The sequence below is a fragment of the Leucopleurus acutus genome, assembly GCF_964270905.1.
Source record: "Leucopleurus acutus genome assembly, chromosome: 10".
In the NCBI taxonomy this organism is placed as follows: domain Eukaryota; kingdom Metazoa; phylum Chordata; class Mammalia; order Artiodactyla; family Delphinidae; genus Leucopleurus; species Leucopleurus acutus.
The window spans coordinates 37,237,086-37,257,233 of NC_139153.1; the positions used below are offsets into that span (position 1 = coordinate 37,237,086).

General features: G+C 56.0%; 4 protein-coding genes across 8 annotated transcripts; 2 read left to right on the top strand and 2 right to left on the bottom strand.

Moving 5' to 3' along the window:
* Window positions 1-696: 696 nt before the first annotated feature.
* RPL29 (ribosomal protein L29) lies at window positions 697-2,901 on the top strand. The gene is made up of 4 exons (XM_082849183.1): window positions 697-726; window positions 1,079-1,189; window positions 1,508-1,572; window positions 2,377-2,901. Exons 2-4 carry the CDS (start codon window positions 1,153-1,155, stop codon window positions 2,776-2,778), a joined length of 504 nt encoding a protein of 167 aa, XP_082705309.1. The 5' UTR covers window positions 697-726; window positions 1,079-1,152; the 3' UTR covers window positions 2,779-2,901.
* A 519-nt stretch (window positions 2,902-3,420) lies between these two features.
* ACY1 (aminoacylase 1) lies at window positions 3,421-8,404 on the bottom strand. Of its 2 annotated transcripts, none has more exons than XM_082848208.1 (15): window positions 8,324-8,404; window positions 7,797-7,912; window positions 7,062-7,126; window positions 6,867-6,971; window positions 6,424-6,518; window positions 6,076-6,152; window positions 5,901-5,990; window positions 5,737-5,793; window positions 5,320-5,393; window positions 5,189-5,238; window positions 4,924-5,068; window positions 4,753-4,821; window positions 4,075-4,154; window positions 3,892-3,952; window positions 3,421-3,809 (listed from the first exon to the last, which is right to left on the bottom strand). In XM_082848208.1, the coding sequence occupies exons 2-15, from the start codon at window positions 7,888-7,890 to the stop codon at window positions 3,645-3,647; spliced, it is 1,227 nt and encodes a 408-aa protein (XP_082704334.1). In that variant the 5' UTR covers window positions 7,891-7,912; window positions 8,324-8,404; the 3' UTR covers window positions 3,421-3,644. The 2 variants fall into 2 exon arrangements, with proteins under 2 accessions (XP_082704334.1, XP_082704335.1); XM_082848209.1 differs by lacking the exon at window positions 8,324-8,404 and adding an exon at window positions 8,028-8,103.
* A 2,156-nt stretch (window positions 8,405-10,560) lies between these two features.
* ABHD14A (abhydrolase domain containing 14A) lies at window positions 10,561-19,832 on the bottom strand. 4 transcript variants are annotated; one of them, XM_082848218.1, is made up of 7 exons: window positions 19,722-19,832; window positions 16,664-16,919; window positions 15,272-15,603; window positions 12,747-12,958; window positions 12,471-12,586; window positions 11,106-11,341; window positions 10,561-10,893 (listed from the first exon to the last, which is right to left on the bottom strand). In XM_082848218.1, the coding sequence occupies exons 4-7, from the start codon at window positions 12,938-12,940 to the stop codon at window positions 10,711-10,713; spliced, it is 729 nt and encodes a 242-aa protein (XP_082704344.1). In that variant the 5' UTR covers window positions 12,941-12,958; window positions 15,272-15,603; window positions 16,664-16,919; window positions 19,722-19,832; the 3' UTR covers window positions 10,561-10,710. The 4 variants fall into 4 exon arrangements, with proteins under 4 accessions (XP_082704344.1, XP_082704343.1, XP_082704345.1 ...); XM_082848217.1 differs by having other exon boundaries at window positions 16,659-16,919; XM_082848219.1 differs by lacking the exons at window positions 16,664-16,919; window positions 19,722-19,832 and having other exon boundaries at window positions 15,272-15,753.
* ABHD14B (abhydrolase domain containing 14B) lies at window positions 16,268-19,728 on the top strand. The gene is made up of 4 exons (XM_082848215.1): window positions 16,268-16,514; window positions 17,440-17,675; window positions 18,910-19,151; window positions 19,508-19,728. The coding sequence occupies exons 1-4, from the start codon at window positions 16,339-16,341 to the stop codon at window positions 19,685-19,687; spliced, it is 834 nt and encodes a 277-aa protein (XP_082704341.1). The 5' UTR covers window positions 16,268-16,338; the 3' UTR covers window positions 19,688-19,728.
* Window positions 19,833-20,148: the final 316 nt, after the last annotated feature.

Consider the following 20,148-nt stretch of genomic DNA (forward strand, 5'->3'; position numbering starts at 1 on the left):
GATATTGTAACAAATTCAGTAAAGACCTTAAAAATGGTCCACATCAAAAAAAATCTTAAAAAAATAAAAAGAAACATCTGGATCACTGGCCCCCTCAAAATAAAGCAACAAGACCCCTGTCCCTCCCCCAATCTTCCCCATTTCTGTAAAAAGCACCATCTTCACGCACTTGTTCAAGCCAAAAACTTAGGGGCTACACAGGCCTTCTTGCTCTCCCCAATCTTCTGCGTCCCAAGCCCAGTCTACCCTCTTTCCTTTCCCACTCCTAACCATCCCCCGTGCCCCGACTCAGCTCCAGGCACCATCCTGTCCCATCCTGCACCAGACTCCTGACGGCTCTCCCTCCTCTGCCCGCTACAGTCCATTTTCCGCGCAGTAGCCAGAAATACTTTTTCAGGAACACGAATCTCCTGTTACCCCCTGCCTAACATGTATTCCTCAATGACTCCCTTCGCCTTCAAGACCTTTAATGAGACCTGGGACCCAAGTCAGGAGGAATATGAGCAGAAACGAGAGGGGTCGGTAAACCTGAAGGAGCGAGGCCAGGCCCGTAGCACCACCTTCCCATCTGGCTTGTGTCCTCCGGGCTTAGGAACCTATCTTCACGGCGCTGGGGGAAGCTTTTCCAGTAGTCCCTTCCTGCCGCGACAAGCCTATTTCCCGTGCTGCACCACGGCGTTCCTCTTCCTCTTCCGGTCCCAGGCGTTTCGGGATCTGCGGGCCCCGGTGAGTGCTAGCCGCGCGGTATCCGGAGCCATCCATGACTCCCGGACGGCGGCGGGGCGCGTGGCCTTAGGGAGGACGGGAAGACTGGCTGCCTGGTTGTGGGGAGCGGAAGCCGCGGGGCGGGGACGTTGCTCCTGGGTTCTCAATGGATGGATGGGAGGGGGAGAATTCGGATTTGGGGGGAGAGCGCAGCCTTGCGGCTGGGGGGGTAGTTTCGAGGCACCATTACCTGAGTTTGGGAAGGGGAGACTGGCGTTGGGTCGTGCAGAATGAATCCGGGCTGGTGGAGGGCGCAAATGCAAGGCATCTGTGCTGAAGCCTCATTCAGGCTTCTGGCCTAACGTTCTTCTAGATCAAGGCGAAGAGGTAGGCCCGGCCCCGCGAGCCCCCAGCTCTGATCTCCACTCTGGTCCTCCAGTTGCAGACATGGCCAAGTCCAAGAACCACACCACGCACAACCAGTGTAAGTTCCCCTGGCCCAGCCTTCATCTAATGCCCCAGACCCTGGCAAAGATTAGGGATACTGGTCAGGGAAAGGAGGCACATTCCTACAGTGGGCCTGGGGCTGATTTTACTTTCAGCCAGCATTACCTATGGGGCTGTAGATTTAGAAGCCAGGGATCCGCTTGGGATAACCCACAGTGCTTTGCATTCAGTGGTAAGGGGTTTCTTAGACGGATCCCAAGTAAGGAGAAATTATGGTTCTCCCGGGCTTGCAGCTGTGATGGTGGTCTTATTAGAGGAAATCTCTTTTTTGGTCTAATTCCTTTTTTTCCCACAGCCCGAAAATGGCACAGAAATGGCATCAAGAAACCCCGATCACAACGATATGAATCTCTTAAGGGGGTGAGTGTGTGCGCCGAATCAGAAAAAAGTGTGTGTTTGGCTCCAGTTGCATGGTCAGGGTCTTTCATGTAGCTTAACTGTCCTTCATTTTGCCTGGACTTCATGCTGTGCCAGACCTGTAATAAAGCTTTACTTGGCTTTTACTGGCCCGAGTTGTAACCTGCCTCCTGAGAGCAGTTTGTCTGATCATCTCCCTTGCTCACTCAGAGCTTTTCAAGGGAAGGGGTGGTCTTGCCTGTGTACCCAGTACCTTGTGAGCCTTCCATTCCACTTTGACCACCCATATGACTTGATCTGATGCAGTACTAGGCATGGAGGGGGCAGCTTCCCTTCCTGTGTTAGGGAGTTCTAAGGATTAGCCAAGAAGGCTGAGGCTGTAGGGTCTGAGCACAACTGAGTCTTGTCTCCACTTTGCTACTCCACTGTACTGTTGGTCTCTCCCCGCCCCCTTCCCTTCCCTCCGTTGGTCCTTATTCTGCCTTGTTTGCTGTGAATCTGTTGTACTAACCTTAGTATTTGGCACCTTTTAAGGGTGAGGGGGTGGGGTATCCGTGAGGGGGTTTCAGGAAAAACTCAACCAAAATCCTGCTGTAGAAATTTGTTCTTCCTTTCTGAGCTCTATTGGGCTCTAAGGGCCAGATATTTCTGCATTTAAGGTTGACTTGATGCTGTCTCAGCTCCCAGCAGGCCTCGGCTGGCGACTGATAGTCTTGTGGGTGCTGCTGTGGAGAGGGGCACCATGGGTGACTTGGGGGCCCCTACAAGCTGCACTTAACAGCCACCTGTACATTTTTTGTCTTCCAGGTGGACCCCAAGTTCCTGAGGAACATGCGTTTTGCCAAGAAGCACAACAAGAGGGGCCTGAAGAAGATGCAGGCCAACAACGCCAAGGCCGTAACTGCACGTGCTGAGGCTATCAAGACTCTTGTAAAGCCCAAGGAGGTCAAGCCCAGGATCCCAACGGGCGGCAGCCGCAAGCTCAGTCGACTTGCCTACATTGCTCACCCCAGGCTCGGGAAACGTGCTCGTGCCCGCATTGCCAAGGGTCTCAGGCTCTGCCGGCCAAAGTCCCAGGCCAAGGCTCAAACCAAGGCGAAGGCTGCAGGTGCAGCTGCGGCTCCGGCTGTGGCTCCAGCTCCAGCTCCAGCTCCCGCTCCCACTCCCGCTCCCAAAGGTGCCCAGGCCCCCACAAAGGCTCCAGAGTAGAGACCTTTGTCTGCCAATGTGAGGACAGAAGGACTGGTGTGACCCCTGGGCTGCTGTCTGCATGGGGCTGGTGTCCTCCTGTGCTATTTGTACAAATAAACCTGAGGCAGGATCTTTCAGTCACGTGGGGTCGGTACCTACATTTTGTGTGGGAAAAGAGTTTAGCCTTCCTTGGATGGCAGGGTGTGGGTGGGAGTCAGGGGAAATAGGGCCTTGGAGTGCCAGAAGGGGACTTAGTAAATGAGGAGTGGTTCGGTGCCTTAGGGACACTGGGGCACATAGCTTGCTGGACTGGGCAGGCTGGTGGGGACAGAGAAAAACCCCAAACATCCCTGTCAGGTCTTAAAGCTTACCCAGAAGAAAAGGGAGGACCCAGAAGAATTCTGCACTCTGGCCTGGGGAGTTCTAGGTTCCTAGCGTGCCTGGCCAGCATTCACTGCTCTGAGTTGTACAGTCCCCCAAGTTCTAGGGCTCCTGGGAGGCCAAGCAATGGTGGCACTGCCTTACTTGCATGACTGTGCTGTATTCTTTGCCCCCTGGATCAGGTGCTTCACCAGCAGTCTTAGCCCTCAGAACAGCCAATGAAGCACTGTTCCTGGTCACACTAGATCTTCATCTGTAGTCCAACTTTGGGCACTGGGGAGGCTCAAAGAGTTGTTGTTATGCTGGGGCAACAGGTGCGACCCATGGTGTATGATCCCTCATCTCTGAAGTAGGCGTTACTATTATCTTTGAAAGCCTGCTCCGTGAACATCCTTGCTGTTAGTACTTCAGAAGTGGCCCCTGTCCACACAGACTTTATTGTTGGGCAGGGGGGAAGAAAGGTCCTTGGCACTGATCGGGGTGGAGGTTGGAGAGCGCGGGGCTCAGCTTTCGCTGGGCAGGGTGGGCACACTGGCCAGGGCAGGCAGCAGCCGAGTGTATATGTCGATCCCGCGGAGGAACATGGCCTCATGCAGCCGTTCATCGTGGTCGTGGAGCAGCACGGGTGTGTGGTTCATGGGTGAGAAGCCCAGAGCTGGGACCCCCACCTGCAGGGGGCAACAGGAGCCGTTAGGGGGAAGGCCAGCACCCAGGACCATTCCACTGCCCACCCTACTGCAAGCAGCTCACCGCGCGAAGATAGCGGCTGTCTGTGGCAGCGGGGAAGATCTCCGGCTCCAGGGTGAGGTTCCTGTAGAGGGAAGAACCTGGTGAATGTGGAGGCAGAGAGGGGAGAGGGCAAGGGAAGGGTTGAAGGAGCAAAGGAAGGTGGGAGGGAGGGAAGGGGAGAGGGGGGCTGGCCAGTGTGCTCACATGTCCTTGCAGACCCCACTAAAAGCTGCCCACCAGGGGTCTGAATCATCAGTAGATGTCACTCGGGGCTCTGTCCATTTCTGTGGGGAGAAGGATGGCAGGATCAGGACAAGGCCTGGCATCTTGCCCTATTCTTCATAGGGTAGGCTGTGCCTGGCACGGGGCACACACCCACCTACCCAGACATCCAGCTGGCCAGTCCAGCAACAGGCCCTCTTTCAGTCTCTCAAAGGTCACAGGTCTGGGATCTTCTGTGCCCTTGTCCATCCTCAGATCATTCCTAAGTGCCCCTTCCTCAAGATGGCACTCCCAGACCCCTCAGACTGGTCAAATACTCCAGTTACAGGTTCACAGTTATGAGGTCCCACCCTTTCCTGCACCACATGTGTTCACACTTACATAAAAGTAATACATAACTTTTTGATTCATGTCTATTCCTCCCTTCATTGTGTAAAGACTATGAGGGCAAAAACTTGTCTAATTTCACTCCCTAGTATTCCCCAGCACCCAACAGTGGCCTACACAACTAACGCTTGTTGGTGAACAAAACATGTCTCTCACAGCTAAAGCCAGGATGTATGCAGGCACACCAAACGTACACTCCTGCAGTGATACATGCAGCAAGCCCAGCCTCCCCAGCTCCTACAACTCCCCTGTTGTAGGTTCCCCAGTCCACACCTGAGCAAACTCGAAGGTGACCCCTTCGCCAGCTGCCTGGCACCAGCCCTGCAGCTGCTCCTCGAAAGCCTGTGAGAAGGGAGATGAGCTGACCCCTCAGGCTCTCCCTGAGCCTCTAGGACAGGGCTGAGGACCCAGGCTCCCTCCTCCAAACCCAGGTGGAGATGGCACCTTCAGGTCCACATCTGGTGCCACGCGGAAGTCAAAGCTGGCGCTCATAGTGGCAGGTACCACATTATAGGCTACACCACCCTCTAGCTTAGTCAGGTTCACGGAGGTTACGGCCCCCTGCTTCAGCTGAGGGTCTGACTGCAGCCTGTGGGCGGGGGCAGGGGCAGCAGCAGCAAGGGGGAAGAACAGATAAAAAGGGGGCTCAGCCCCCCTCCTCTCCCGCGTAGCCTCCCAGAGCCCCGTGCCCTTTCCCAGGCTGCCTCACCTCTGCCTCTCCTTCTCCCGAAAAGCCAGGATAGAGCTCACAACCTTGTGCTAGGAGAGTGAGGTTAGATGTGAGAGTGGCCCCAGGACAGCCTCGGGAACTCCCAAACTCCCTCCCCGTATGCCACACACCAGCTTCTCTGCTGCCGTGTCCTCAATGAATCGTGAGCCGTGGCCTGGCTTCCCGGTGCTTGTGACTTGCACCCCTGAGAGACGCAGGGGGAAGGGGGTGTCTTCAGTATGGGAGAGGCTGGAAAAGCAACTAGCCCTGGGATGGGCCCGGGGTCTTCCCCTCATTCCAGGCTCCTCTGCCAGGTCTCTGCCCGCCTCAGAATGCACAGTGTAGAGCTGGTTTCTGCCCATGGTTAGAGCCTCCCTTCAGAAGCTCAGGAAAGAGATGCCCAGGTAGGAAGGGGCTGGGAGGCAAAGGCCCTGGGTTCAAGGCCTACTCAGGCCCCAACTTGCTGTGGAACCCTTGGCGGGCCCCTGCCCCTTCTGGCCCAGTCTCCCATCTGCACAGTGACCCCCAACGTCCAAGTGCATACTCACACCAGGGGCTCCGCTCACTGTAAAAGACAGTGAAGGCATCAGTGGGGTTGGCCAGGCCTGAGGAGGAAAAGGTTGGCCAGGCCTGAGAGGGTGGAGCGGCCCAGCCCCCACTCGCAGCCTCCCTATCCCCTGCTGGCCAGTCAGTGTCCTGCCACCCTGCTCACCCTCATCCAGGGCGAAGCCAGCCCTCAGGGCCTGGAACTCGGGCCGCTTCACAAACAGCTCCATGCCTTGGTGACCCCCAATCTCCTCATCTGTAAAAGAAGCAGGAATGTGAGATAGGGGGTGCCCCAACACTCTCCCCACCCCTGAAGGTGCCCCTCCTCGAGTCACTCCTACCTGGCACAAAGGTCATGTGGATGGTTCTGGGGAAATGGTGGCCCTCAACCTTCAGCCTCCTCACAGCCTCCAGGTACCTGAGGGGCAGTAAGAGGGTGTAAGCCAGGTGCTGGGGGGGAGCCATCAGAGCAGGCTGGCTGCAGCCTTGGGCCGTGCTCTGCCACAGCCTAGCAGGTGACTCCAGAAAGTCTCTGTCCCTGTCTCCCCATCCATGCAATGGTCATAGAGGGAATTCCCGCCCAAGGTAAGGGGTCAAGATGTTCCTTGGCCTTGATGTTCTCCAATCACACCTGGGTCCTGGGTCAATCCAACGGGCCAGTGGGGAAACTGGGAATGAAGGACACTCACTGGATGCTGACACACTTCATGTCCTGGGCGCCCCTGCCATAGATGTAGCCGTCAGCATCCTTGAAGGCTTCAAAGGGGTCATGACTCCAATGTTCCTGGGGGCAGGGGCAGGAAGAGGGACCCAAGCACCAAATGTAGTCGTTAATCCACTCTGCTCAACTGTGGCCCTGCCCAGGGAGCAGGTGCCCTAGGAGCCCACGTAGGGCTGAAGAGGGCAGCTGACAGCCATCCCTCATCTCTGCCTCCCACCACCAACCCTGCCTCTGGCATACCCCACCCCTGGCATGGAATGGCTACTGGGCAGAGGTTGCTTGATTGAGTGGAGTAATGCTCTATGAGGTCGAATCAGTGCCAGGACCAGCATCGTGGGATCCCTGCAGTCGAATGGGGGGTCTGTACCATCTTTGTCCCCAAGGGTGTTCCACTCCCTACACCCCCCGCACCTTGAAGACAGGCACCACATCGGTGTGGGAGTTGAGCAAGAGGGAAGAGAGTCTGGGGTTGGTGCCTGGCCAGGTCAGCACAGTCACCACACGGCCAGGTGCCACCTGGAGAGGGCCAGGAGGAGGGGTCGTCAGTGCACGGTGAGGAGCTGCCCCAGGCCCACCTCCCCTACCCATGCTGGGCCACAGGCTCACCTCCACTTTCTGACAGCCCAGGCCTAGTTGGCAGGCTCTCTCCTCAAGGAAGGCCACGGCAGCCCCTGGGAACACAGATAGCCTTGCTGCTGCTTCTGCCTCCCCACACCTCCCACGGGCCCAGGCAGAGATGGGGGTACATCCAGAGAAGGGAGCAGACCCCTGCCTCAACACAATTCCACATCCATCAGAGACATCTGCATCGCTGTCCCCAAGAAAGAAGACATTTTTGGCCAGTGACCCTTTGTAGAAGGCCAGGTGGGAAGTCCAGAGTGAGAAGCAGGTGTCATTGTTACCTTCCTTAATGATGGGGAAACTGGCGTGGAGACATAAGGCTCACCCACTGTTTCCCAGCTGGTAAATCACAGAGCAGGGATTTGGACTGGACCCCAGTACACAGTTCCCAGCCACCAAGCCTGATTCCCCGAAGGTCTGTGGCCTTTGTTCAGCCCCAGTAGGCTTCCGGGGGCCTCTTCTTCCCTTCCCCAACCCCAAGTGCTGGAGAGTAAGGTGAAGTTGTTCCCTATTTAACTGCCAGTTGTAACTTTTGGAGCAGCACAGCCTGGAGGGAATGCTGAGCTGTCTGCTGACCTAGGGAACGGCTTAGAGGAATGGAGGCGCCATTTGAGGCAGCAGATTAGGCTCAGCTGGGTGACGGGTTGGCGCCTAGTTTAGAGCACAGTCCCCGCCCCTGATGCCCCACCACAGGTCCTCCTGGAACCGCCGCGTTCTCACCGTAGTCGGGCTCGGGTTGGACGGTGCGGATGCGCAGGTACTGACGGAAGAGCGTCACGGATGGGTGCTCGCCCTCACGATGCTTGCTGGCCATGGCGCTGCCCTGCCGTGGTGAGCTAGGGGCAAAGCGAGTGGCTACCTACCCCTCCCCGCCGCTGGGGCTGGTGGGCTCCATTTACACGCAGTCCCTCCCCAGGGCGGTTCCCCGGCCGCCCCGCAGGGAGAGAATACCTTGTTTCGGAGCCCCCAGTTACAGAGGCCCCATTCTGTTTCAGGCGCTGTGCTGGCCACTTTCAACACATTTCCTTATTTAATCCCCCAAGGAACCCCGTGAAGTTCGTGCCTCTGAAAGCCCACATTACAGAGGAAAAAGCTAAGACAGATTCAGAGACACCTAGAAAGTAGCTGAGCCACGTTTGAAACCAGACATTGACTCCCCCCCGCCCTCCTCAAAAAAATTCTCCCAGTTGCCCGGATTTCATGTCAGGGAGCCCCAGATCCCTCTACCCCTCTCCACGGCCCCCCACCTCACTCTCTGCTGGTCTTGGGCCCGCGCTCCCCTCTCGGCGTCCGCCCTGGACTGTGGGCGGGACTCCAGGTCCTGCGAGGTCTCCGGATCAGAACTGCCGCGGTCCGCCCACCACGTGGCCGGACCTCGCAGGGCGGGACCGAAGACTGCGAATCAGGGCCGTCCCAATCTCTAAGGCCCAGTGAGCGTGGGCGTCTCCGCCAGCCAGTGGTTCCAGCCTCCGCCACTTACATGAGGCTGGGATTCAGGGGCCCACCCCGGGGCAGCTGCCTCCGCCGCCGGCTCCGCTCTGCAGCCGACAGCGAGCTACAGGCTGGCCCCGCCCCCTCAGGCCCCGCCCTTGGCCCTGGGCAGCGGGCCCCACCTCCCGCAACCTCCCGATTGGGCCAGAAGGGAGGAAGGCGGGCACTGACCGGAAACTTCGCAGCTGCCCCCTTGAGCGCCCCCTCGCTCTCAAGAGTACAGCTTTGAAAAGTCCTTTTGGGTCTGGCCCCGGCCTGCTCCACCACCCCCTCCCGCGAGTCTTGGACTTCTCCCCTCCTCACGCCTCAGCTCCTCAGGGGCGGCCTCCCTGACTGCCTCAATGCTCCCTGTGTGGAGAGGTTATTGGTTAATATCTGTGAGCTCCAAGATGCTGGTCCATGTACCCGCAGGATTCTGTCCCTGGGAGGGGACAGAACAGACGGACAGCGTGCCAGGAATGAAGGTTAAATGAACGGATGGGCGCATGTGTGATCGCACCACTGTGTAGGCAAATCTGTGTATCAGTGGGTGACTGTGTGTATGACAATGTGAGATGGTGGTTGGGTGTGACAGAGGATGGCACGATGAGAGGATGTAATCGTGACGCTGTATGACAGAATGAGAGGTGGGAAACTGCACAAAAGCATACATGTGGCACCTTCTTGGCTGACCCTGTGCCAGGCTCCCTGGCTCTTCTGCAGCCACTGGAGAAGGAAGATAAAGAGGCACAGGTGTCCCACTGGCCACCCACAGGCTGCACACAGTTGTAGCTGCCCATTTGTGCGTCCGGCTGTCCTTTGTACTCTCAGCCAGTTCTGCCCTCAGTTCCAGGGGCTGAATCAGCTTGGGGAGGGGTGGGGTTGAAGACTTCAACCTCTGGGCACAGAGGAGGCAGGCTGGCAGGGTAGGGTAGGGTCCATCCAACCCTCGTGAGGTTTAAGTCAGACTGCTGACCCACAGATTCCCAGGGGCAAGCAGGCTTGGTGGTTCACCAACAATGCTATTGTTGGGGCCCAGGGCAGGCCATCCCAAAATGTGCCTCAGTGGCATGTTGATTATTTTGAATTAAAGTCACTTGAGAAATGTCCAATGCAAGAGAGACATTCTGACCCTCCTTTCTGTCTCCCTGAAAACAATAAATCTCTATACAAAAGGTACACTCCCTGCATCTGGAGGTAGGACACTCTGATTTCCGGAGATAGGGAATTCAGGCTGAGAAGCCTGTATAAACAAACCTTGTTAATTCTTTAATTTACTACCCTCAAGCCCACTCTGTTTAGATTCTTTACTAATTGAGCAGCCAAAATATGCTTCTTTGTCCTGTCAAGTCCTCACAAATTTATTCTTTGTCTAAAAAGTATAAAAGCTGCCTGCTCTGGCCACTTCTTAGGTCCCATTTCTACGAGACCTCCTTGCACATGATTAAAATTTCTTTTTCTCCTATTAATCTGTTTTGTGTCAATTTTATTGTTAGTCCAGCCAAGAATTCAAGAGGGGTAGAGGGGGAAATTTCCCTCTTCCCAATACTGTGTTACTTATTAAATCACATTCTCCACCCCACCTTTACAAATCTTGCTCCCTTCGGCCATAGGTCCTCTATTCCTGACTCACTCAACTCAGCCACTAGACCCTGGATTTCCCACCAATCCCAGTGGTCATTCAGCAGTAGTAACATCCCCTCTCCATGACACTCCCACGTCGCCAGCCCAGTATGGCCAAGTGCTCTGCTTAACCAGACTCAATCCTAAAACCACTTTCTAAGCTAGGTGTTACCATCATGCCCATTTTACAGATGAGGAAACTGAGTCAGAGTAGCCACTCAGCAGCCATCTAGTAAGTAGCGCATGTCCTTAGCCTTTCCAGGCTGCTGGAGCAATCCCTCCAGCTCTCAGTCCCAAAGCAGTCCCAGACTTGCCTCCAACTCTAACCCCACCTGCAGCAACGCCAGGAAACAGAACCTGTCACTCCCTAGGCATAACAAAAATGCTTTCTTTTATTGTGCCTCTGAGATGAAATGAGAGGTCCTGACTGGGCCTGGCCCTCTGGCCTCTACCCTCCAACCCCAGGGGCTGCCTCCCTGGTGGAGACTGGTCCAGATTCTCCAAGCTCAGGCCAGGCCTGGGGCCTGGACAGTGGGTGAGCTCAAGGCAGATGGTCAAGGAAGGCAAGAAGGACGAGGTGGAAGTCTTGTGGTTTGTGGAGGTAGCAGGCATGGCCTGCATCGCGCAGCTTCACCACAGAGTGGTTAGGCAGGTGGCGGAGCTGCCGCAGTGACTCCCAAGCCAGGACGCGGTCCAGCTCCCCATACAGGATGAGAGTCGGGGTCTGCAGGGCAAGGCAAGGGGCTGTGATCCTGGGGCCTGATGGGGACTGGCCCTCAAGCCACCTCCTTAGGAAATCTTCCCTATACACCCCATCTCTCCCATCCAGATCAAGGATGGGGCCATGTGTCCTCCAAGTAAGACCTGAGGCCTTTCCCCCTATGACTCGAGCCAGGGACAGGAAGCCAGGACTTTTGGAGACCCTCCTCCCAGTACCTTCACGGCCTGGAACTGTTCTTGGGTGTAGTTCTGGGTGGACGCAGGTGCAATGGGCACGAATCCATGCAGCTGGTGGTGGCCTTGCATCAGGAAGGGCAGGGCATAGCAGCCACTCAGTGAAGGGCTCACCAGCACGACATTCTGAACCTCTAGGTCCTGCAGCACTCGCTCCAACAGCTGTGCCCGCCCTGCCTCTGTGCTTGCCTCCTTCGAAGGTGCCGAGTTCCCAAAACCTGGGAACAGCAGAAGGCACCAGCTGAGGGAGGCTGGGAAGGAGGTCAGGACTTCCTGCCCACCAGAGTGAGGGAAAGAGATGGGAGGCAGTGGCATATAGCATCTGCTACCCCAAACTTCCTAGACGTTATTTTTGTACTGTGATAGGGCTGCTAAAAAACCATCTTTCATTCATCATGTTGGCAAAACTAAAAAGACTGATAATACACAGTGTTAAGGAAGATGTGGACACTTTTGTACATGACTGGAGGGTAAATCCACACAGCATTTTTGGAGGGTAAGATAATATTTGTCAAAAAACTTTAAGTGTGTGTCCTTCGACCCATCAACTGGCCTTGATGGCTACCCTACAGAAATGATTGCCCACATGCTCAAAGAAGCATGTCCAAAGATGCTTCAGCTTCCTTACTTGAGCATTTCAACTGACACTGAAAACTCTAAAGCAGGCTACATGTACAGCCACCAGTCGAGGAGTGGCCAGATAAAACCTGTTCATCCCTCTGATGGCACACTCTACGGAGAGGGAGGGTCACAGTGCCTGGCATGACCCATGAGACATGGTAGAAGAGAAGAAAACTAGGCTGCAGATAGATTCACTAAGCTGGCAGGACACCAGTCATGTTTACAGCCCCCACCAAACAACCCTGTATCTCTAGGCATGGAAACGCCCAAAGAGGGCCTGGCACCCTCAAACTGCTTAGAGAAGTGAGAGGGAGAGAAACATGGCATGGGTCTCTGAGGGCATCACTCTTGGTTGATTTTTTAATGACAAGGATAATAGCAAAAATAATTTGTATAGCTGAAAAAACAAAAAGCTACCTAGTTTGTCATAAAAAGGACAGTGAGATCTCCCCATGCAATCGCTTGTGAGGCAGGTCATGTTGCTAACTGCTCTGTGACATGCAACAATCCACACTGTAGTTTTCAAGGTAGAAAATAAAAAACACAGAGCTTTTCGTGTTGACACTTTGTGTTGTGACTTGCCACTGCTTGTTCAGACACTGGGGTCCAGATGCTCCCCAGCCACAACTTAGGGCTTTCCTAACCCTCCAGTTCTCCCCTCTGGCATGCTGTCCCCATGTCCCTGCTGCACGTTACCTCCTTAGACCCAGGGGTGGGGGCTCTCACCTGGGAGGTCAAGGGCCACGGCCCGGTAGCCCCTCTGTGCCAGCAGCTGCAGTGTGCCCAGCTGCTCCCATGTCCGGGAGTTAAAGGCCTTTCCATGGAGCAGCACCACATCCACCCTGTGGGCACACAGGGGAGTGTGTGTTCTGGGGGTTCTTTCTTCCCAGGCTTCTCCCACTGCCTTCCCAGGCCCTGAGCACTTTGAGCTGAGCTGGGGGACCCACACAGGGACTCCCCGCGGGCCTAGTCCTTCCACTACACCCTGGGGTCAGCACCCACCTGCGGGCCCAGTGAAGTGGGAGCACCTCGCGGTAAAAAATGGGGGAGCTGCCAGGGGTGAGACCAGCCAGGATTGTGACATTGGGGTCTCCCCAGAGCCAGGAGGTCTGCTCAGGGGGTCCTGGCAGCCCCACATACAGTAGCAGCATGAACAGCAGGCCCAGGCCCAGCAGGGCGACCTGGGACCGGGTCATGGAGTTCTGTACCACAGTCTGGAGGAGGAGAGGAGAGGGAGAAGAGGGTAGGGCTGAGCCCCTGCAAGGTCCCCTGGACCCCATTCTCAAATCCCACCCAGGAGCGCCCAGCAGAGGAAAAGCTCAGCCCTTGCCCTTTCCTCTGCTCCAGGCAAGGATCTGAGGGTTCACACCCAACTACTCCACATGCCAGGGCAAGGGCTCAGATACCCTAAAGCGTGAGGAGCATCTGAGATGTCCTCCTGGCATCAGTGGCCACCATCATCCTTGTGCCAGCTAAAACCACTTCCATTCATCAAGTGCTTATGATAGCCAGGCCCTGTGCTTGGCCCTTCACATGTAACGACTCATGAACCCACACAAAAACACTAGGGAGCAGGTATTATAGGTCTCTTATAGATGAGGAAACTGAAGCTCAGAGAGGTAAATTCTCTTACCCAAAGTGCAGAGTAGCAAGCAGGGGAACTGGGACTTGAGCCCAGGGCTGGGCTCCTAACCACCAGGCCACACTCGGTTTGCCAAGGAGGAAACCAAGGCTGTGAGGTGACGGATGAGCTCGTGGACAGAGTGCTGAGAGTCATCAAAGGTGAAAGACATCAAAGAGTAAAGCGATGTCCCACTGAGGGCATGTTTTGAAATGGTTCTTTTTATCACACTGCATATAATAATGCTAAAATCAGAATGTGTTTTACCACTGATGGGAATATTTAATGCTCTACCCCAGCTGATATTAAGTGGGAAGAGAGCTCATGGAGAATATCCTTGATGGAGGAAATGCCTAGGCATGAGGGGGTATGCGGCTAGGGAGAAGCATGGCACATCTAGAAGTGGAAAGGGAGCCGTGGAGGCTGGAGAGACAAATGCCTCCCACCCCCCAGCTTCACGCCAAATGACCTGCTTCATGGACTCCTCTAGTTTGAGTCCTTTGCCAGCCCAGAAAACAGACCTCAGTATCCAGGACCCAGACAGAGCAGTTAGCCCTGCCTTTGAGACTCTGCTCTACCAATTCCTGGCTGTGTGCCTTGTCAGTAAAATGGGGAGGATAACCTGGCAGCTGCCCTCCCAAGACTCCTGTGAGATTTCGGTAATACAGTGGACCTAACCAGGGGCTGTCTTATCATTTCTTGGGTCTAGGGTGAGCAGGCCTGCCTTGTTCCCAGATTCCAGTAAACAGGTCTGTCTTGAGTGTCAGCTGGGTGCTGGCTGGAGTTCAGGGCTGGGGAATCACCTTGGACCCCCCCACCCCCCACCCCTCCCTGAACGAGAAGGCTTGTTTCCCAAGACCCCACCCCCAGGCTCAAGAGTCAGGTGGTGACTGGGCAGTGGCAGCCCCTCTGGGGCTGATGGAGGACCAGATGATGAGTGGAGGAAAAGCACGCTCCTCTCTTCTTTCTGACCACGACCAGCCTCGGATGCAAGCCTCCAACGCGCGGCAGCCTAGGTTCCCACCAGGCAGAGGATCCGTGCTGAACCTCTCCTCTGGTGGGCCTGGTGCCCTGGGGCACCTCTCCCGGTAGGGAGGGACGGGACTTCAGCTGTTGCTATGGCAACCCAGGCAGCTGGAGCACTAGACAACAGTACGCTACAGATATGGGGGGAGGGGAGTGAGGCGCTGTACCCGCGTTAGGTCCTTGGCGTACGCGTCGACAATGACACACAGGTGTACAGACGTGCACACAAACTCTTGTCCCCAAATGCTTTTCCTTTGTACAAGCTATTCCCTGCACGTACAGGCAGCCTCCTTGCACACGCACGGGCCTCTGCACAATCGATACCTTGAAACACCCTCAAAGTCACGCACACATTCAGCTATCAGGAAGGCAGAGGAACAGGTAGACACACACACGCTTTCAAAACCATATGCAGACCCTCATATTTCAAGCACCCAGTCATACACACAACCCCAGAACTACACACGCACACAAGAAATACACAGGCACAGGCAGAAAGACGGACACCCAAACACAGACCCTCAGAAATACACACACAGACACACAGGTAGATATACACCCTTAAAATCACACGCACACAGAAATTCACACAGTAGACATACAGACACAAGCGGGCAGACAGGCTGACATAACCCCCCCAACACAGGCACACAGAAACACCGATACACCACACACACATACACGTACACCCAGACCCCCAAGAACACACGCTGACAAACGCGCGGGCGCGCACACTTGACACACGAACACAAACATACTCGCTGCCCCAGCGCGGGCCCCTCCCAGCAGGACTCTGTCCCAGGGCTCCGGGGGCAAGGGGCGGGGCAAGGATGGCCCGCCCCCGGGCACCCTGCTGGCCTGGCTCCCCGGGGACACTCACCGGGCCGACAGGGATGACCGGGTCTGCTACCGTGGGGCGGGCTCCGCTCAGGTGCAACCAGCGCCAAACAGCCCTTAGACGTTGGCGCTACCTCAGCCTCCGCCTCTCTGCGGGCGGCTGCGAGCCTCCGCGCGCCTGCGCAGTCCGCGGTCTCGGGTCCACGCCTAGTAGCCGAGCTGGAGGGGGCACTGGGGGCGGCACCCCAAAGCACAGAGGCTTGGCGCCCCCGTCCCCCCGTTCCGATTTTCCGGATTGTTATTGGCCGGAAAGCCGGGGGAGGGACAGTCGACTTCTTCCCACCAGCGCGTCTCCACCCTTGCTCAGTCTCCGGTCTGTACACGAGGGTTAAGGATAAGGGTTGTCTTAAGGACCACATAGGGTTGTCACCACCACAGAGGCCTGTCTTAAGGACTGAGGGATAGGTCAAGCCTTAGAACAGTGTCTGGCGCGGAAGCCTCGCTGTGTAACTGCCAGATATTAGTATTGTTATGCAGCAGCCCCAGGTCTCCGGCCATCCACTTCCCTGACCCCTGCAAATACACATGCGCTCGAGCACTCGGTCAGGGCCCGGGGTGGCCTCTAGGCTCCTATGTCTCTATATGTCACCTATCCTGGTTGGTGACATGCGACCAACATCTGATCTGTCCCTGGCCTGTGTGGGCAGACCTGGAAAAGGGAGGCTGCACGGAACACCCAGCATTCACTCCTTATTAGCACTCTGTGAGGTAGGCAACATCACAGCCATTCTACAGGCAAGGAAACAGGCTCGGAGGCGTTGGGAAAACGATCAAGGCTGGGCATTGGCAGAGCTTCGCATTCAAACCTGTCGGGCCTCAGCCACATGCCAGACAGACGACTCTGGGTTTGGGCAGCCCAGGCTGGGGATGAGGGGGTGGGGAGGAAGGGGGAGGGAACAGGAAGGATGAGACCCCAAAGGAACCCTCCTTCTCAAGCCACACCATATGCATGTGGAGCAGGTCGCTGAGGGTCTCGGGGCCGGACCCTGTCCGGTGCTTGGGGCACGTGGGGCCGAGGGGCGTGGGGAAACTGAGACAGCTGTGAGAAGGATGGGTCTAGCAGCACCCGTCGGCCCTGGGACGGCTTGCGGCCACAAGCGGGCGCCCCGGAGCACGGCCCGGCCCACGCCCTCCGGCGGGCCACATCCCTGCTTCCCCGCCCCGGGCCCCAGTCGCCGCCTGCACTCGCCTGGCTCCTATTTGCGAGAGCCCACGCAGCTCCCCAGGTACCTGCCCTGCGCCCCCCAACCCTCTCTTCCTCTCTCCAATTACAACCCACTCCCACCTACCCCAAGTTTCTCCTCTGCCCATCTCGGTTCCCCAGGCCCCCTTCCTCGGGTCTGCCCCCACCCCCTCTGCATGCACCCTACCAGACCCTGCGATCCACAACCGAGGTCCTCGGAGGGGACACAGCGAGCGGTGGCGGCGCCGGTGACCGCGCCCCTGGCCGCGGCGTCAGTGCGTTGGGCCCCAGCGGGCAGCGCGCTGAGCACCTCGCTTCCCTCGCCGGCCGGAACTTCAAAGCCTTTCCCTGCTCAGCGCTCCGGTTTCCGGCTCCGGAAAACAGATTTTTTTACTCTAACCCCTATCCTTTTCGGCCTGCGATGCCAACCTACGACCTATAACAGTGCCTGGAAGAGGAAAATGTTGAAAAGCAAAATAGTCAGCTACTTACTGTTGATTGCTGTTGATCCATTTACTATGCTTACTATGTGCTAGGCACTGGCGAGTGTTTTACATGCCTGGCCTCATTGAATCCTATCAACCACCTAGGAGCTAGTACTATTTTGTATTATCCCCATTCGTAGAAAAGGATAATAACAATGGGAACAATAATTGTAATGGGAGACCCATGTATTAAGTTCTTTCCAAAGGCAGGCACCATCAATTATCAATTCTTTTTTTTTTTAACTCATAAATTCTTGAGATAGGCTTTAATGTCCCATATTTCAGATGAGGAAACCAAGGCAATTAGGTAGTGGCAGATGCAGAAATAACACCTATGTCTTCCTCACCCCAAAGCATGTTCCTAGAGTTTTGGGAGCCTCCTTGATGCTCCAGGAGGGACCCCTGCCCTGTCTGTGGCAGCCTCCCTGCTCCACCTGGGCAAGGTGTTCTGTGGCTTCTCATCAGCCTGGCCTTGAACCACAGGTGCTTCACCAGCACAGCAGGAGGTATGGCGGGCGTGGAGCAGCACGAGGGCACCATCCAGGTGCAGGGCCAGAGCCTCTTTTTCCGAGAGGCTCACCCGGGCAGTGGGCAGGCCACCCGCTTCTCCGTGCTGCTGTTGCATGGCATACGCTTCTCCTCCGAGACCTGGCAGAACCTGGGCACGCTGCGCAGGCTGGCCCAGGCTGGCTACTGGGCTGTGGCCATTGACCTGCCAGGTAACTCCAGGGAAGGCTTCTGGACAGGGGTTGTGGGAGCCTCACTGGGGACCCAGGGCTGGGGGCTGGGGGACTGGGAGGACCTAGCCAGGCTGACTCCTGAGCTAGATAGGGCGCAGTGCACACTACAAGGGCCTTTGAGCTTCTCTAGTCCATCCGGGTGTGGTCTGGACACTGCCCAGCTGCTTCTAACTGTGTTGCCCGGGGCAATGTCTCTGCTTCTGTTTCCTCATCTGTAATGGGAGATAACCACACTCATTCTGGGGTTTGGCTCTAATGAGAATGGAATGAGATTATCCATGTGAGTATGTGGCCAGTACCTAACACATAATAATCGGTGCTCAGTCGATTGGAAGTAAAATATTTTGAAAGAGCCGAAACCACAGGCTCTGTTAGAAGCCCTGAGGAGTGACACTGAGTCCCCTGGCACCTTTGGGGGTGGCTAAGCCCCCAGTCATGATCCCACATACAAAGCCCTAATTTAGGTCCTGAGGGAGGGAGGAGCAGCACAAGACTGCCAGTCATAGCCTCAACTGGCGGGCCCCAGCCCATGGTGCCAAGTGTGAAGGTGGCAGCATGGCCAACCTGCTCCCCTCACTGGCCATGGCTGGTATGGTTTCAGTGCCCAAGGGCGGGGCTCCAGGCTGGGACAGGATTGGTTCTGACAGTGGATTGGGCTGAGCTTCAAGGCCAAGGCCTTGAACTAATCCTTCTGCAGAAGGTAGGGACTGACTAATTGGAGGGGAGGGATGTGTGCAGAGCCAGTCTCTCATCCACTGTTCTGGAGGCATCTACCCTGCCAGCCCTGGGACAGGTGCCTTGAAGCAGTTAACTCAATTTTCACAACAATCTCAAATGGCAAACACTTTTGCTACCTCCTTTTAACAGATGGGGAAACTGAACAGTAGAGTGAGGGCTGAGGGGACTTTCCCAAGCTTACATAATCTATAGTGGACAACTGGGACTTGGATCTGGCCAAGCTGGGCTTCAGAGCCTGATTCTTTGAGGACGCTGTACTGGGGGAGATGGGCACAAACATGGAAGGAAATGCCTTATGCTTGCTACAGATATGACAGACCTAGGTTGCTGTAGGAGTAACTACAGCATGCAACACTGCCTGTTGCAGGAACCTGGCACAGCGGTTGACCTAGGAGGGCTTCCTGGAGGAAGGGACCCTCTCTCCCCTGTTTTCCTACTCACCACCTTTGTCTCTCACACACCTGAATCCCTGCAGGTCTGGGGCGATCCAAGGAAGCAACAGCCCCTGCCCCTGTTGGGGAGCTGGTCCCCAGCAGCTTTCTGGCAACTGTGGTGGATGCCTTGGATATGGGCCCCCCAGTCGTGATCAGCCCATCGTTGAGTGGCATGTACTCCCTGCCCTTCCTCGTGGCCCCAGGCTCCCAGATCCGGGGCTATGTGCCAGTGGCCCCCATCTGCACGGACAAAATCAATGCTGCCGACTATGCCAGAGTGAAGGTACCCCTATGTGGGAGGCTGAGATGTCCCTGCCAGGAGCAAGGAACAGTCCATCCCTGGGTACTGGGTAACCAAAGGGGTAGCTTCCGGGAGGAGTTGAACCACCAGACTCCGCCCTTTTGGTGTACTAGGCAGAAGATTACTGTGGCAAGCCCTGTGCTAAACTGTGTGCTGGGGCATACACAAATTCATACCTCTCCAAACCATCCCTGCACTGGGCCAACTTGTCTCTCTCTGTCATTTGCAGTGACCCCAGGGAGAGACCAAAGTGATGGGGAGGGCTGGAATTGATCTCTAGGAGGCTGGGGCTGGTGGGGCAGGTCCCTGTTGACTCTGCCTCCCTTTGCTTTCTCTAGACCCCGGTTCTTATCGTGTATGGAGACCAGGACCCCATGGGTCAGACCAGCTTTGAGCACCTGAAGCAGCTGCCCAACCACCGGGTGTTAGTCATGGAGAGGGCGGGGCACCCCTGTTACCTTGACAAACCCGAGGAGTGGCATACAGGGCTGCTGGATTTCCTGCAGGAGCTAGCATGAGGCGCAGCCCTGCTGATGGGGGTGGGCCACTTGCCTGCCTTGGGCTCTCTCTCACTCATTCTCTCTCCTTCCCTTCGTGGGCTCCTGCTCATCCTGCACATCCAACAGGTATGTCTTTCTATCTGAGTTCTTTTAGAGTCTGTCTTTTCCTCTTCTTTCTCTTGCAGTGACAGACTGAAGAGGTGAAATCAAGAGAAAAAAATTCAGGAATCAAGGGACATAATCTGGTGGAGGGTAATCCATTAGATGAGCTTCTCCTATAGGCTTTCCTGCTCGGCTTGCATTCCTTCCTCTGCTCTGCCCAGCCTCCCCCCACCTCCCAGCTCCTCCTTTGGCTGCCCTGCTGGGCACAAACACCCCCTACCTTCACCTCTTAGGCCACAAATACATACATGCCCACATGCATGCATACACATTACAGTCATCTATGTTCCCAAATATGATCCTTCACTTGGGGGCAA